Source organism: Portunus trituberculatus, chromosome 9 (genome assembly GCF_017591435.1).
Source record: "Portunus trituberculatus isolate SZX2019 chromosome 9, ASM1759143v1, whole genome shotgun sequence".
Lineage (NCBI taxonomy): Eukaryota > Metazoa > Arthropoda > Malacostraca > Decapoda > Portunidae > Portunus > Portunus trituberculatus.
In genome coordinates, this window is record NC_059263.1 from 9,124,207 (window position 1) to 9,141,356 (window position 17,150).

General features: G+C 43.4%; 1 protein-coding gene across 1 annotated transcript in view; it reads right to left on the reverse strand.

Annotated features, from left to right (window-relative positions):
* Positions 1-9,137: 9,137 nt before the first annotated feature.
* The window catches only part of LOC123501517 (extensin-like), a 14,191-nt gene continuing 6,178 nt past the window's right edge, over positions 9,138-17,150 (reverse strand). Inside the window, 3 exon segments of the mRNA XM_045250372.1 lie at positions 9,138-9,965; positions 9,968-10,085; positions 10,590-10,727. Coding sequence (XP_045106307.1) covers positions 9,685-9,965; positions 9,968-10,085; positions 10,590-10,727 — 537 coding nt within the window. The 3' untranslated portion in view covers positions 9,138-9,684.

Genomic DNA, 17,150 nt, shown 5'->3' on the forward strand with positions numbered 1-17,150 from the left:
GTATTTTTGGCTCTGCCCGAATTGGTCTCATGTGTCGAGTATTGCGGAGCTTCCTGTTCCTCCTGACACACCAGCTGTTTTTTTAGGATGGGAGATTTCTAAAAACTATCAGGTTATGTGTTGTTAAGGTTTGCTCGTTTTAACATAATTCATAGACCGGTTTTAGAATGGACGGTGCGGCGCGATGGGTCATGGGTCAGCGGCAGGTACTGTGGCTCTGCATAGCGTCGCCTGCTGCAGGTGTAGGACTGGCGGCTCACGCACCTCACTGCACGGGGCTTATGCTTCATTCACACTTCAAAACACCTAGCAGTCACGTCAGGCTTACCATGTCAGGATCATCATGTCAGGGGCATCATGTCACTCTCTCATCATGTCATGCTCGCCATGTCACTCTCTCATCATGTCAGGCGCATCATGCCAGGCTCACCATGTCACTCTCTCATCATGTCAGGCTCACCATGTCACTCTCATCATGTCAGGCTCACCATGTCACTCTCTCATCATGTCAGGCTCACCATGTCACTCTCATCATGTCAGGCTCATCATGTCAGGCGCATCATGTCATGCTCACCATGTCACTCTCTCATCATGTCACTCTCTCATCATATCAGGCGCATCATGTCAGGCTCACCATGTCACTCTCTCATCATGTCAGGCTCACCATGTCACTCTCTCTTCATGTCAGGCTCATCATGTCACTCTCTCATCATGTCAGGCTCATCATGTCACTCTCTCATCATGTCAGGCTCATCATGTCAGGCGCATCATGTCAGGCTCATCATGTCAGGCTCATCATGTCACTCTCATCATGTCAGGCTCATCATGTCACTCTCTCATCATGTCAGGCTCATCATGTCACTCTCTCATCATGTCAGGCTCATCATGTCACTCTCTCATCATGTCAGGCTCATCATGTCACTCTCTCATCATGTCAGGCTCATCATGTCAGGCGCATCATGTCAGGCTCATCATGTCACTCTCTCATCATGTCAGGCTCATCATGTCAGGCTCACCATGTCACTCTCTCATCATGTCAGGCTCATCATGTCACTCTCTCATCATGTCAGGCTCATCATGTCACTCTCTCATCATGTCAGGCTCATCATGTCAGGCGCATCATGTCAGGCTCATCATGTCACTCTCTCATCATGTCAGGCTCATCATGTCAGGCTCATCCATGTCAGGCTCTCACTCTCATCATGTCAGGCTCATCATGTCACTCTCTCATCATGTCAGGCTCATCATGTCACTCTCTCATCATGTCAGGCTCATCATGTCACTCTCTCATCATGTCAGGCTCATCATGTCACTCTCTCATCATGTCAGGCTCATCATGTCACTCTCTCATCATGTCAGGCTCATCATGTCAGGCTCATCATGTCACTCTCTCATCATGTCAGGCTCATGTCACTCTCTCATCATGTCAGGCTCTCTCATCATGTCAGGCTCATCATGTCACTCTCATCATGTCAGGCTCATCATGTCACTCTCTCATCATGTCAGGCTCATCATGTCACTCTCTCATCATGTCAGGCTCATCATGTCACTCTCTCATCATGTCAGGCTCATCATGTCACTCTCTCATCATGTCAGGCTCATCATGTCACTCTCTCATCATGTCAGGCTCATCATGTCACTCTCTCATCATGTCAGGCGCATCATGTCAGGCTCATCATCATGTCAGGCTCATCATGTCAGGCGCATCATGTCAGGCTCATCATGTCAGGCTCATCATGTCACTCTCTCATCATGTCAGGCGCATCATGTCAGGCTCATCATGTCACTCTCATCATGTCAGGCTCATCATGTCACTCTCTCATCATGTCAGGCTCATCATGTCACTCTCATCATGTCAGGCTCATCATGTCACTCTCTCATCATGTCAGGCTCATCATGTCACTCTCTCATCATGTCAGGCTCATCATGTCATGTCAGGCTCATCATGTCACTCTCTCATCATGTCAGGCTCATCATGTCACTCTCATCATCATGTCAGGCTCATCATGTCACTCTCATCATGTCAGGCTCATCATGTCACTCTCATCATGTCAGGCTCATCATGTCACTCTCTCATCATGTCAGGCTCATCATGTCACTCTCATCATGTCAGGCTCACCATGTCACTCTCTCATCATGTCAGGCGCATCATGTCACTCTCATCATGTCAGGCTCATCATGTCACTCTCATCATGTCAGGCTCATCATGTCACTGTCAGGCTCATCATGTCACTCTCATCATGTCAGGTCAGGTCAGGCTCATCATGTCACTCTCTCATCATGTCAGGCTCACCATGTCACTCTCATCATGTCAGGCTCATCATGTCACTCTCTCATCATGTCAGGCTCATCATGTCACTCTCATCATGTCAGGCTCATCATGTCACTCTCATCATGTCAGGCTCATCATGTCACTCTCTCATCATGTCAGGCTCATCATGTCACTCTCATCATGTCAGGCTCATCATGTCACTCTCATCATGTCACTCTCTCATCATGTCAGGCTCATCATGTCACTCTCTCATCATGTCAGGCTCATCATGTCACTCTCTCATCATGTCAGGCGCATCATGTCAGGCTCATCATGTCACTCTCATCATGTCAGGCTCATCATGTCAGGCTCAATATGTCACTCTCTCATCATGTCAGGCTCATCATGTCACTCTCATCATGTCAGGCTCATCATGTCACTCTCTCATCATGTCAGGTGCATCATGTCAGGCTCGCCATGTCACTCTCATCATGTCAGGCTCGCCATGTCACTCTCATCATGTCAGGCTCATCATGTCACTCTCATCATGTCAGGCTCATCATGTCACTCTCATCATGTCAGGTGCATCATGTCAGGCTCACCATGTCACTCTCTCATCATGTCAGGCGCATCATGTCACTTTCATCATGTCAGGCTCACTATGTCACTCTCATCATGTCATTCTTTATCATGTCAAGCTCACCATGTCAGGCTCATCATGTCACTCTCTCATGTCAGGCTCATCATGTCAGGCTCATCATGTCAATCATTTCAGGCTCATCATGTCAAGCTCATCATGTCAGGCTCATCATGTCAGGCTCACCATGTCACTCTCTCATCATGTCAGGCTCATCATGTCAGACTTATCATGTCAGGTTCACATGTTTGGCCCATCATGTCACAGCAGTCTTTGAGTTTACTTTATATTCTCTCTCTCTCTCTCTCTCTCTCTCTCTCTCTCTCTCTCTCTCTCTCTCTCTCTCTCTCTCTCTCTCTCTCTCTCTCTCTCCCCTACAGCGCCCCCCTGCAGGAGTAGAGCTGGTTGTTGATGAGGACAAACGCGTGCTGAGGCGACAGGTAAATGAACGAGCGAGTGTAACAGATGTTTTTTGAGTCCCCAGCAATCCTTGACTCAAATGTTCGTTATTACATGAGTGCGTTCCGGTGACTCTTGCCTTACCTGTTGCTTTTTCTGTCATTTTTCCTGGAAGCGAGCGCGTGGAGTGGTCTGGTTACCGCTTATCTAGTTACCTCTTGCCCCGCTTCGCAACAGAGACAGGTTTGCATGGCTATCCTATTACAGGCAATGTTTCACACGGCCTCTGTATACCAACAAATGTATCGTCACTTCCCTTCCTGCTTATGAAACTGATCCTGTTGTACGTGGGAATGCTTCGTGAGTCTCTGGAGGTAAAGTTTGCAATGGAGAATCTGATTTGAATGACAATCTTACGTAACTTTTTTTTTTCTTTTCATCGCGTTGAAAGATTATAACATGAGATTTTCTTCTTTTTTGTACGTATTTTTTTTTATTCATTTGTGTTGTACAGTTTCATATAGTTACCATTACAGGATAAGTCAACCAAAAAAGCTGCTCTTCACTGCCTTGGTCCTCGTGAGAAGCGTGAGCGGTGAGAAAACAACAGAACAGTGGAACCATGCGTGCTTTGGGGTGCGAGGGTCTCCAAGCGCACGGGTTCGAATCCTGTCCACGGTCCAAGTGTAGGTTGGGCTTCCTCACTCGGGGCAACGGTTTCCTAGCGGGTGGGCTTTGAGATAGGAGGTACCCTAAAAAGTCCACGAGATGTAAATAAAAAATAAAAAATAAAGTTGCAGAATGCCGTCAGTCCTACACGCATGAAACGTTCGTAACCTGATTCTCACCTGTCATCCTCCTGCATAAGTCTGTCTCATCTTTAAAGCTCCCTTGTGACTCACCAGTAGCAACATGATTCATTCACCACTCTATTTGAGAACTAGTTCCTCCATATATCTTTTTAAACTTATTTACCAAACAAACCCAGTATTTCTTGTCCTATCCTTTCCTATCTTTTTTAAATTTATCTTTATCAACCTTAACCCCTTCAGTACTGTGACGCATTTTTATCATGAGTTTTTGGTACGATTAGACGATTTTATTTGAATTAGGAAGGGTCTATGGAGGTCAAAAGATTAATGTCCACAGTTTTCACAATTTCAATCCCCACATAAGTTTTTGAAGCTGTATAAAATCCAAAAATAGTAACCAGAATGAATATGAAAGTACGTTCTGGTATTGAAGGATTAAACCCATAATTTCTTGTCTTATCCTGAGAAATTTATTGATGTATTTCTTCCCCTTTCCTTTTCCGTCATTTGAATTTATCTCTATCAACTTTAAACCCATAATTTCTTGTCTAATCCTACTGACCCAGAGAAGTCTGCTTATGTCACACTTGTTCCATCTTCTGTGTCACTTGAATACCTCTCTCGGATCCCCTCTTAACTCACGTCCCTCAGAGGAAAGCCAAACACTATCTGAGAGGAGAGATTAAGTAAGACGTTTCGCAAGGGCGGCGTGAACCAGATGGGCAGCAGACAAAGGCCACAAGATAGGGAATAAAAAGGCAGGTTTAACATAGATAACCAGACAAGGAGGAGAGATAAGGGGTTCTGCTTGAGCGACCTGGAATAGACGGGAAACACACGCTTACATAAAAAGAAAAAAAATAGGGAAAGTTTTAGTAGTCTACCACCCAACCAATACAATGTAAAAATACCCCACGACATCTCAACAATATACTCCATCAAATGCTTTCTCTAAATCTATCAATGGCCGTAACACATCCTTACCTCACGCAGATTTACCCTCCACACACACACACACACACACACACTACTGTCTCTTATGCACGTATATATTACCCCGTACAAAACACAGCCGAAGCGCCACATATAAAACTCTGTCTCGTATATTAAACTGAGCCGCTGCTATGGGGTCAGAGGGCAGGTGTGGTGAAGGCCGCAGCCGCTAGAGGGAGGGAGGAGCACATACCTTTTATGGCTCACGCGGGGGCGGCTCCTCTCGCTCGCCGCTTTAACGTGTCAGCTTCACGCCATGTACCGCGGCTATCTTGACTCATGGCCCGGCAAGGTATGCAGCGCCACCTCTCGTCACGTTTTCTTTACAATTATAAGAGCCCCTTTCCTCTCCCCTGTAGTCATAAGCATGTTTACGAGGCCAGAAGTCACGTAGAAAATGTATTGATCTGTGGAATTGCTATAGAGTTCAAATGTACGGTGGTTATGTGGATAGAGTCGTAATAGTAGTAGCATAGTTTGATTGAATGTGTGTGTGACTGATTGGCTGAGTTACTTGTCGATTGGTTTAACTGGGTCACTGATTGGTTAGTTGAATGACTGTTTGACTGGTTGCTTGGTTGATTTGGTGAGTAACTAGTTCACTTATTGACTGACTAGTTGCTTGATTAGCTAAATGAGTGGTCGATTGACTACCTGTTTGACTGAATGGTTGTATGACGAACTGGTGGGTGAATTGATTGAGTGGTTGACTGACTGATGGAGTGACTGTTTGGAAGACTGAAAAATGGCTACTGATTAACTGATTGACTGTGACTGACTGAGATGGGCGGACTAAATGACTCAAAGACCGACTGACTGACAATGACTGACTGTTTTTAGATTTCACAAGAAGAGATCAAAACAGAAGAATCCACGGCAGATATAAACCACTCGAAAAGTAGAACCTCGTCAGATCGAATGATAATATATCCCAGTGAACGTCAGTATTCAGAAACACTTTGCTCTCTCTTCTCGATATTTTCCAAGGCCACAGGGATGATTAGCGAGGTTTTCAAGAGTGTTTCTCCAGTTAATAGTGTAAGAATCACGTCAGTCTGCCTCTAGAACAGTAAAAACACCTTTAAAACTCGCTTAAATTTAGAGAAAGCCTTTTGAAATAGTGGAGGATGAAGAGCAGAAGTGTTTGACAATATGATCTTAAATCCTAAAGACGTTTAATCCCTTAAACAATAAACAAGTGAAAGATTCTGGAGGGGAGAATTACCTGAGCATACCTGAGGAAATAGATAGATAAATAAATAGGTAAAATAAACAATAGAAATAGATGAATAAAATGAATAAACGAACGCCCATTTAGGTCATCCCTCGACACACACACACACACACACACACACACACACACACACACACACACACACACACACACACACACACACACACACACATACAGGTAGTTAAAGAAGGGAAGGGAGGGGAGGGGAGGGGAGGGAAGGGAGGGAGGGAGGAGTTTCAGTACAGAGAATGGGTATACAGTACAATGTTCAGTGAGGCCACAGACTCGATACACTTCAAGATGCTAAACATGCATAGCTATCTTTGTAACTTTCCACACAGCAAGGTCACTCGTTCAGCCCTTCCCTCTGTGTGTGTGTGTGTGTGTGTGTGTGTGTGTGTGTGTGTGTGTGTGCTTCTTTCAAAATCTATCTCTTTCCCACGCTTTTAGGTGCGACAGGGAGATAAATTAGAGGTAAGCTTCTGAAAGGGGTGAGATTGAAATGAAGGTTAAAGAGAGGGAGGGAGCGAGGTGAAGGAGAGATGAAAGACGAATTTAAGTCAGAGAGAGAGAGAGAGAGAGAGAGAGAGAGAGAGAGAGAGAGAGAGAGAGAGAGAGAAGTGGATAGGTAGACAGACAAACATGCAGATGAGAGAAATAAAAACAGGCTAACAAAGGCGCCATATGACTTAAAGTTGTTGCGGCGCCTAACCTTAAAACCTAACAGGCTAACAAAAATACAAAATTACAGACAGGCAGACAAGAAGCAGAGATAAGCAGACAAATAGAGACACAAGGAGAGGAAAAAATAGCAAGGCATATTTACAGAAGCTTCATGGAGTATCAAGTGTCCCTGTTAAAGGTTCTAGATCAATGGTTCACAGGTTTGACTTGTTCTAGTGCACCACAAATAACAGAAAGTAAACCATTGCGAAAGTGATGCCGGTGAATGTGTGTGTGTGTGTGTGTGTGTGTGTGTGTGTGTGTGTGTGTGTGTGTAACTTATCTTGGCCTACAATCATAATTCCACTCGTCACAAACTTTGTAAAATAGAGACAGAAAGAAAGAAAAAATTAACCTATTGCATAAACTTTGAGAATAAATCTGTTTTTTATGTCCTGTGTACTGATGAGGTCATGTGGCGCCGGTTGGAGTGAGACAGTACCCCCTCCTTGTTGACACTGGTTAGGCATCACGATATTCAGTGCCTCTACTTGCATCACGGCATCATGTGGCGCCGGTTGGAGTGAGACAGTACCCCCTCTTTGTTGACACTGGTTAGGCACTGCAGGGATGACTCTTACGATATTCAGTGCCTCTTACTTGCATCACGGCATTGGGGTCATGTGGCGCCGGTTGGAGTGAGACAGTGCACCCTCCTTCTTGACACTGGTTAGGCGCTGCAGGGATGACTCTTAGGATATTCAGTGCCTCTTACTTGGCTCACCTGTCTCTACCTGGCCCTCTGACCTCCACTTATTTGCGTTCACATCTGACCTGACCCGTCTCTTGTTTGAGATTAAGATTCTTTTTCTCTTGTTGTTTTAGTTTTAATTTAATTTGTTTTTGTTTGGGATTTTTTGTGTGTGTGTCTTCAGAGTGTTGTGTTGTGTTGTGTTGTGTGCCTTACTTAGCCATCATCTTTGTCCTTTCTCTTCTCCCTCCTCCTCGTCCTCTCCCTAATGAAGAAACACACTTAACCTCAACAACTCAGAAAAATGTCAACCAACACTCACTCATATTGAACCACCTCTATAAAATTAATTCATTGACCTATGACACCACCACCACCACCACCATAACAACACATGAAGCTGTCACCTTTCTGAACGGCACACAAAATCACCACCACTTAACCTGCCGTAGAATAAACACACCCTCCCTCCTTACCATTACACACATACACACAGACACACACACACAGGTACAGGCACATACAGGCAGCGATATGTAGAGCACCAGACGCAGCATCTAGATCGGACACATGATGGTCTGTAGTAGTGAGAGCAGGTTACATTTAGCAGGTTCTTGACAGGTTGGGAAAAAAAAAAGTGTACGTTGGGGGAAAAAGTTGTCTAAAGCACCTGATTCTGTAAATAGTTTTGGTGGAACAGGCACGGTTAGAGATATGAGTGGGGGTAATAAAAAAAAAAAAAAAAAGAAAAAAGGAAAAAAATAGCAAGGAAAAGTGATCTAGTGTGTATTCATTTTACTGGGATTATTATTTTTTTTTTTTGATAGCTAGGTTTTTTTCGTGTTGTTGTTGTTGTTGTTGTTGTGGTTAGGTTGTTTTACTTACATTTCTCTATTAATTTTGCTTGTTTCTGTTGTACACCCTCCACAACACAACACATGCATGGCGAACAGTCGAGTAGTGGCTATCTAACCCTCCACTGTCTTCACTACCTCGTATGTTCCTCCTACCAAGAGTCCATCAGTTCACAGGTTTTGTAAGATTCCCGCCAGATCAGAGGGTTCCATTTTCTCTGCGGCAAAATCTCCACATACGCATCAAGTATCCTTTAAGTTTCATGGACATATTCCGTTCTCTTAAATTGGAACAAGAGAAAACGGAGAAAGAAAAAAATAGAAACACGCAGCAAGTAACATTTCCTCCATGCCTTTGATTTCTTACGAGTTTCTACTATGAAGGCTTGCGACCATGAAGCTACATTATAATTTTCCTTTGAACAATGATAGCGAGGCGCGCGAGACTTCTTTTTCTCCCGTGTGTGTGTGTGTGTGTGTGTGTGTGTGTGTGTGTGTGTGTACGACAGAGCACGTGAGGTCAGCGAAGAGAATACGATGGTGTTGTAATGCGTAGACTTTAATAAATAAGGGTTCGGTGTGCATCTATAAATACATAAGCATATGTATATCACTTTGCACAAATGGTATATACAATGATGGGCTACAAGACTGGAACAAAGGAAGGATACAACGGGATATTAAAGAAAGGAATCTCGGAAATTGGAAACTGAAGAACCGCTGCAAGGAAGAGACAAAATGAGAACAAGGAAAGTGGCTGAACCAGATGAGGCAGCAAGTGAAGAGGAGGAAAGTAACGCAACGAAGGAAGGGAAAGTGAACGATAAGGAAAGGAAAAGTGGCAAAACTAAGACCAAGAAAAAGATAAACCGGAGACGAAAGGAACTGAATAGCATCCTTACAACTTACTAGACAAAGATAAAGAAACAAAGAGAGAAAGAAAAAAAGCGAGAGAAAATATAGAAGCAATAGTAAAAGTACATTTTTTTTACAACGAATTCAAATCAGCGTTCAAATGAGCTTGTGTCTGTCTGTCTGTGTGTCTGCCTTGCATCAGGGAGAGGACGGATCCTTTACATTATCACAGGACTTACTGGGGCGTGCCGTATGTCCTCCTTGGCGGGGCGTAGCTGGGCTGGGGAGGAGCATAGGATGGGCGAGGAGGAGGAGCATAGACTGGTGCCTCCTCGGACTCCTCAGACTCAGGGGCGCTGTAGGTGGGCTGGGGGGGACCGTAGGACTCTCTGGACTCCTCGGACTCTGGGTACTGAGCCTCGCCCTCGTAGGTGACCTCAGCGATGTAGCCTGAGTCGCCGTCCACGTAGTAGGTCACTTTCTGCAGGCGGCCGTCGGGGAGCTGCACGGAGTAGGACCCTTGGTGTTGTCGTATTCACGCTCCTCCTGGTGGTCGAAGTCGTTGCCGGAGTAATGATCGTCCACCTCCCAGTTGAAGGAGTATTTTGGTGGGTCCTCTACCTCCTCGGACGATTCCTGGTAGTGGAGGAAAGGGGAGGGGTGAATGAGGACAGACAGGAAGTAGCTATGAAGAAATATGATGCGTTATAGGCAGATAAGCAGACACACAGACTGTTACATGTATACCAGATAGGTAAATAGACAAACACATACAGATAATGGCATGAGGAGAGAGGCCATTATTTCAACATAGACAAAGGCACCATTATTCCATCGTGTATAGGCAAAGAAGTAAAGATGCGATCATTTCACGTTGGGTTACACTAGGTTAACCTCTCCAGTACTGGGACGCATTCTTACCATGAGTTTTGGGTATGGTGAGCTATGGTTAGACGATTTCATTTACATTAGGAAGGGTCTATGGAAGTCAGAAGATTAATGGTCAGAGTCTTTACTATTTTGATCACCACAAGTATCTGAAGCTGTACAGAATCACCAAATAGTAAGCAGAATGAATGTCAAAACGTGTCATGGTACTGAAGAGGTTACGTTTTGCCAGGTTAGGTTAGGTTAGCTTACCGGGGCGGAGTAGACAGGGCGTGGGGGCTCAGGGGCGCTGTAGGAAGGAGGAGGTGGTGGTGGAGGAGGAGCGCCGTAGGTGGGGCGTGGGCGCTTGTCGGCAGCTGCGAGGGCCACCACCGCCAGAAGGAGGACGAACTGCGGGGTTGGTAAGGGGTAGTGATGAGTATGTGTGTGTGTGTGTGTGTGTGTGTGTGTGTGTGTGTGTGTGTGTGTCTGTATGTATGTATGTATGCATATAGGTCTATTTGTCTGTCTGTATGTTTGTCTGTCCTCTTGTCTGTCTGGATGGATGTATGGATGAAGGGCTTTGTCTGTCTGTCTGTCTGTCTAGGGGTTAACTGGCTGGCTGGTTGTCTGTCTGTCTTTGTGAATATATTTTAACTAGTATTCGATTTTATGCATGGTGGGTAATAGACACACACACACACACACACACACACACACACACACACACACACACACACACACACACACACACACACACACACACACACACACACACACACACACACACACACACACACACACACACAGACAGACAGACAGACAGCAAGAAATACAGATCCTGGAGAAAGACAACAAGATTCTGAGAGAGAGAGAGAGAGAGAGAGAGAGAGAGAGAGAGAGAGAGAGAGAGAGAGAGAGAGAGAGAGAGAGAGAGAGAGAGAGAGACCATAGAAAAAAAAGAAGACAAGAGAAAAAAAAAGCAAGGATAAACAGGGATAAACAACCACAACCACATAAACAAAAGGAAAAGAAAGAAGAAGAGAGACCCCAGCAAAACACCCAGAAAAATGGAAACACACACACACACAAACACACACAAACACACAAGCACAAGAAACACAAGGAAGGAAAGTCACACCAACACCACAAAGAACCCACGAAACCACAGAGAAACAGAGACAGGAGGGCAGAAGAGACCACGTACTTTAGTGTTCATGGTAGAGACTTCCCGGGAGTACTGATGCTATGGCTTGACTGACTCTTATATTTATACTGCAATAGTGGGCTGGGGCTGAGGCGGGGCGGGAAGGGCAGGGAAGGAAGGACGGGCGTTAGGAGAGGAAGGAGAGACGGGGAGAGGGGAGAGGGGCGGACGAGAAAGATGTCTAGGTCACAGAAGGACTGGCGACGCGTGGGCGTAGGCGTGGGCGTGGCAGCATAGGGTCGTAAAGAGAGGGAAGGTGAGGGAGGTGAAAGAAAGATCAATTAATGGGAAAAACATGGGCGTAATCTGCAGTTGAGACCGTGAGTGAAGGTGAAATTGTAAGGCAGGTGAAGGAGGGAGGAGGGAGAGGCCCAGGAGGGGTTAGTGGGGGAGGGGGGTGATGTAGGGCACGTAGGCTTGTGGGATGGACAGGTGAGATTAATTGGGCCAGGTACTAATGGATGTACGTTCTATAGGTTGAGTTGGAGTGCTAAGTCAGGCTAGGTGTTGGTGTACGTAGGTTAGTGTGTGTTAGATCAGGTTACAGTGGTTATGAGATTAGGTTAGGTTAGGTTAGCTTGGTTTAAGGACCCAGGTATTAATAGTTGCACGTTGTATAGGTTGAGTTAGAATGTTAAATCAGGCCAGGTGTTGATGTACGTAGGTTAGTGTGTGAGTTATGCTAGGTTACAATAGTTTAAATAAGTTTTCGGTTAGGTTGGGTTAGCTTGGAGTAAAGGCCAGGTAATAATGGATGCACGTTCTATAGGTTGTGTTAAAGTATTAAATCAGACAAGGTGTTGATGTAGGTTAGTGTGTGAGTCAAGTTAGGTTAGGTTACAGTGGTTCATATAAGTTAGTTTTGGTTAGGTTGGGCCAGGTACTAATGGTTGCACGTTCTTCAAGAGGTTGAGTTAGAGAGTTAAGTCAGGCGAGATGTTGACGATGTAGCTTCTTGTGTGAGTTAGGATAGACAAGGTGAAGTGCTGGAGTGATTTAGTAACCCATGTAGTCATCAGATTAGATTAAGTTAAACTATAGATAAGGTAAGGTTAGGTTGTGCTAGATAAGACTTGGTTAGGTTAGACTATGAATAAGATAGGTTACGTTAGGTTAGACAAGATTAAGTGATGGAGTGATCTAGTAATTCATGTAGTCATAAGATTATATTAAGTTAGACTATAGATAAGGTTAGGTTTGGTTGTGCTAGATAAGGCTTGGTTAGGTTAGACTATGAATACGGTAAGTTAGTTAGGTTAGAAAATGTTAAATGATGAAGTGGTATAGTAACTCATAAGATTAGATTAGGTTAAACTATAGATAAAGTTAGATTAGCATGTACTAGATAAAGCTGGTTAGGTTTCGTAAAAATAAGGTTAGGTTAAGTTAGGTTAGAGAAGGTTAAGTGATGGAGTGATATGGACATTCATATAGTCATAACATTAGATCAGGTTAGGTTAGGTTAGGTTAGATGAGGTCAGGTTACGTTAAGTGATGGAGTGATATAGTGACTCGTTTATTCAGTCAAATTTCCTTAATGTCTCTCTTCCGACGCGTTCTACATGTACGTGTCCCCGCTGGAATGTCTTCTGGAGCCACTTACGTTTTTAGTTGACTCTCGTTTTCTCTATATATTTTTTCCTGCCTTCCTTATGTGAGAGCGGCGCAGGAACCTTGTCTTTCTCTCCTCTCTCTCTCGTCTCTCTCTCAAGGGCATTTCTCAGGGTCGTCTTCGCGGGTAGGAGGAGGAGAAGGAGGAGGAGGAGAAAATAAGAGCATGTAATAATAGAGGTCATTGAATTTTTATTAGGTGGCTCTGTCTCCATGTAGTTCGTGTGTGTGTGTGTGTGTGTGTGTGTGTGTGTGTGTGTGTGTGTGTGTGTGTGTGTGTGTGTGTGTGTGTGTGTGTGTGTGTGTGTGTGTGTGTGTGTGTGTGTGTGTGTGTGTGTGTTTTCTCAGCTGCTCTAAACACACACACACACACACACACACACACACACACACACACACACACACACACACACACACACACACACATTGAGAATCATTCCATATCAACAAGTAAATTTAATGAAGACCAAACCCAAACAACAGCTGACTTCATTAAGCTTTTGTGAATTAGTACATGAGACAAAAAAAAATGCACCGTAAAAGGAAAACACAATGAAAATAAATGAACAGAGCAGAATTACTTGGCAAAGAAAACGAGGAGAGGTACTCAGCCGTCTACTACACTACGTTCCATATTTCAACACTGCACTAATGGATTCTTTGAAGTAAAAATTGGACGGCATTCTCAGGCATCTAACTTTACCTTGACCGCTTCTAACTACCACTAGTGAACGCTATTACGATCTACAAGTGTATTTCATTTTTTTTTTTTATGCTGCAGTGAAAGTTTAATTAAGATTCTGAAGAACTTAAGCAGCATTTTCAAATACATAACCCTTTTCAGTACCATGACGTGTTTCCATATTCATTCTGCTTACAATTTGGTGATTTTATACAGCTTCAGAAACTCATGTGGGGATTAAAATAGTAACGACTGTCGGTATTAATCTTCTGACCTCCATAAACACTTCCTAATGTCAATAAAATGGTCTAGTCGTACATAAATCGCAAGGTAAACATGTGTTCTAGTATTGAAGAGGTTAAATTTACGTCAAATATATTATAAAGTGTTTAGTGAATGCTCTTATTAAGGATTTACAAGTGTATTTCATTTTCTTTCCATGTTACAGTATAAGAGTTTAATTAAGACTGAAGAACTTAAGCAGCATTCTCAGATACTTAAATTCATGTCAAATGTTATAAAGTCTTTAGTGAACACTCTTATAAGTAAGGATTTACAAGTGTATTTGATTTTCTTTTTATGCTGCAGTGAAAGTTTAAGACTGAAGAACTTAAGCAGCATTCTCTAACACTTTAGGTCAAATATTATAAAGTCTTTAGTGAACGCTCTAATTAAGAACTTACAAGTGCGTTCATTTCGTCTTCCTTGTTCCAATGAGACGTGACAACAAATCTTTAGAGCCTGGACAGTAATCTCAAACTTAATTTATCTCTAGTGGACACTATTAGAGTTTCCAGGTATTTCTAAGTTTATTTTCGTGTTTCTAGTGAGAGCTTAAACCCTTCAGTACTGGGAAGCATTTTCGCCTGAGTTTTGAGTATGATTAGACAATTTCATTACATTAAGAAGGGTTTATGAATGCCAGAAGATTAATGGGCAGTCGTCACTATTTTCATCCCCCACATACGTTTCTGAAGCTGCATAAAATCACCAAATAGTAAGCAGAATGAATATGGGAACGCGTTGTGGTACTGAATGGCTTACAGACTAAAACATGGATTTCAGTCTTCTGCTTTTCACATTATCTAACTAACACGCTTTATCTAGTGCACGCTATCGGAATCCTCACGTGCGCTTATATTTGCTCGCATACCTCCAATAAGGCTTTAACAAAATACTGCATCATACACAGAAAGAAATAATACAAGTGACAACCTTACTAATCATCTCCGTGGCCAGTAAAAAACAGTCTTGGTGTGAGAAACTGAGAACAAAGCATTTCAAAACCCTGGGCTGTGATGGAGAGAGAGGATAGAGAGAATCACTCCCAGCCACCACCTCACTGTTCCTTTCATCTCCCTCTCGTGTGCGTAAGGCGATAGAAAAACACTCGCAACAAGTTCCAGTTTTTTAATAGAGTGATGAGTAAAGGTAACGGTTAAGCTGTGATATATGTACATGTTACCTGCGTGTTACCTGTATAGCATCCTTTTGTCTACCGCTGTGTGTGTGTGTGTGTGTGTGTGTGTGTGTGTGTGTGTGTGTGTGTGTGTGTGTGTGTATGTGTGTTGAAACTCGCGCATAGGATGAGAATTTAAAGTAAGTGGCCCTACGTACGTGTGTTGTAACGCCCTCATGTGTCTGGGATTATGTGTGTACTTTTGCTTCTTGTACACACCTGCCTGCTACCTGGTAATCAGCCACGCACAGGTACAGCACAGGTAGGTCAGGAGAGTGGAAAAAAAGTATAGGTGTGTGTTTAGAGAGTGTGAGTGTGGGAGAAATGTTATGCAGGTTAATGGTGGCACGTAATGGAGTTGTAGGTGAATTGTTGTGTTTTGGAGGATGGAGATGGAAAGGCGTTGGTTGTGAGATTGGGCAACGAGAGCGATGGAGGTTGAAAGTAATGGACAGTTGAGAATATTGAGGATGTTGTGAGATAAAATAGGAATGAAAAAAGAAACGATAATTGGAGGATAAAAAAAAGAAACTAAAGAAAAGGAAATAGAAGAAGAGGAGAACGAAAGTTTGAGAGTACTAAAAATAAAAGGAAAAAGGAAAGTATATATATAAAAGAAAACGGAGAAGAAGAAGATGATGATGATGATGATGAATATATAAGAATGTGAAGGAAAAAGAGGAATAGAAAAAGAAAAACTATTAAAGGAAGAAGAAGAAGAAGAAGAAGAGGAGAAAGAGGAAGAGAAGAAGAAAAAACCGGCTATACTTGATTGACAAATGACTTTCTTGACACCGAAGGGAAAAAAAAAATCAGATGACGCCACAGGAAAAGAAGGAGGAGGAGGAGGAGGAGGAGGAGGAGGAAAAGAAGGAGGAGAACACTAACGAGGACAAGGAGGAAAAAAAAAAACGAAAAAGGATCTGGTAGTACTGATGCAAAGAAAACACTCCCACGCCCACGCACACACACGCGCTCCTCGGCCAGTCGTGGGAAAGAAAACGGTCTCGCAATTTTACCTCCCTCCGATCGCTTCAATTTTACCCTCAAATTTTACAGCAGTGCCGGTCAGCCTTGGCATTTCCGGGAGGTGTTGTGCGGCGCGTGCTGGGAACTAATTACTACCCCCTCCCACACCCCCTTAGGCCTAATAAACTGCTCGGAGGCCTATGTAGCTGTGTGTTGGATTTCTCTCCTCTTTATTTTGACGTCAGATTTCTTTGTATTTTAGCTTATTTATTTGTTTTTTTTATTTTTTTTTTTTTATTTAGCGGTTTGCTTTTTGTTTGGTGGATTTCGTTTATTTTCATTTGTATTTTGTTTAAGGAATAGAGAAACACCTACGCCCTTTTTTTTTTTTTTTTTTTTTAGAGAGAGAGAGAGATAGAGAGAGAACGCCACGCCCGCTGAAGTAGATATGGACACACACACACACACACACACACACACACACACACACACACACACACACACACACACACACACACACAGAGAGAGAGAGAGAGAGAGATGGGTTAGGTCAAGGTTATTAGAGTGAAATGAGAAGAAACAAAGAATGGTGCATAATTCTAACGTGGTATTTCCGAAAAGAAAATTCCTGAAATAGTGAATAGGAAAATTCATCTCCATCCATGAATGTATCTAATCTTATTCCAAGTCCTTCATTACCAGAACATCTTTTTCATACTTATTCTGCTTACTGCTTGGTGATTTCATACAGCTTCAGAAACTTACGTGAGGATTGAAATAGTGAAGATTCTGTCCTCCATAGACCCTTCCTAATGTTAATAAAATCGTTTAATCATACCCAAAACTCCAGGTAAAAATGCGTCCCAGTACTGAATGGGTTAAATCTCCTGTTGACTCACCACCAAC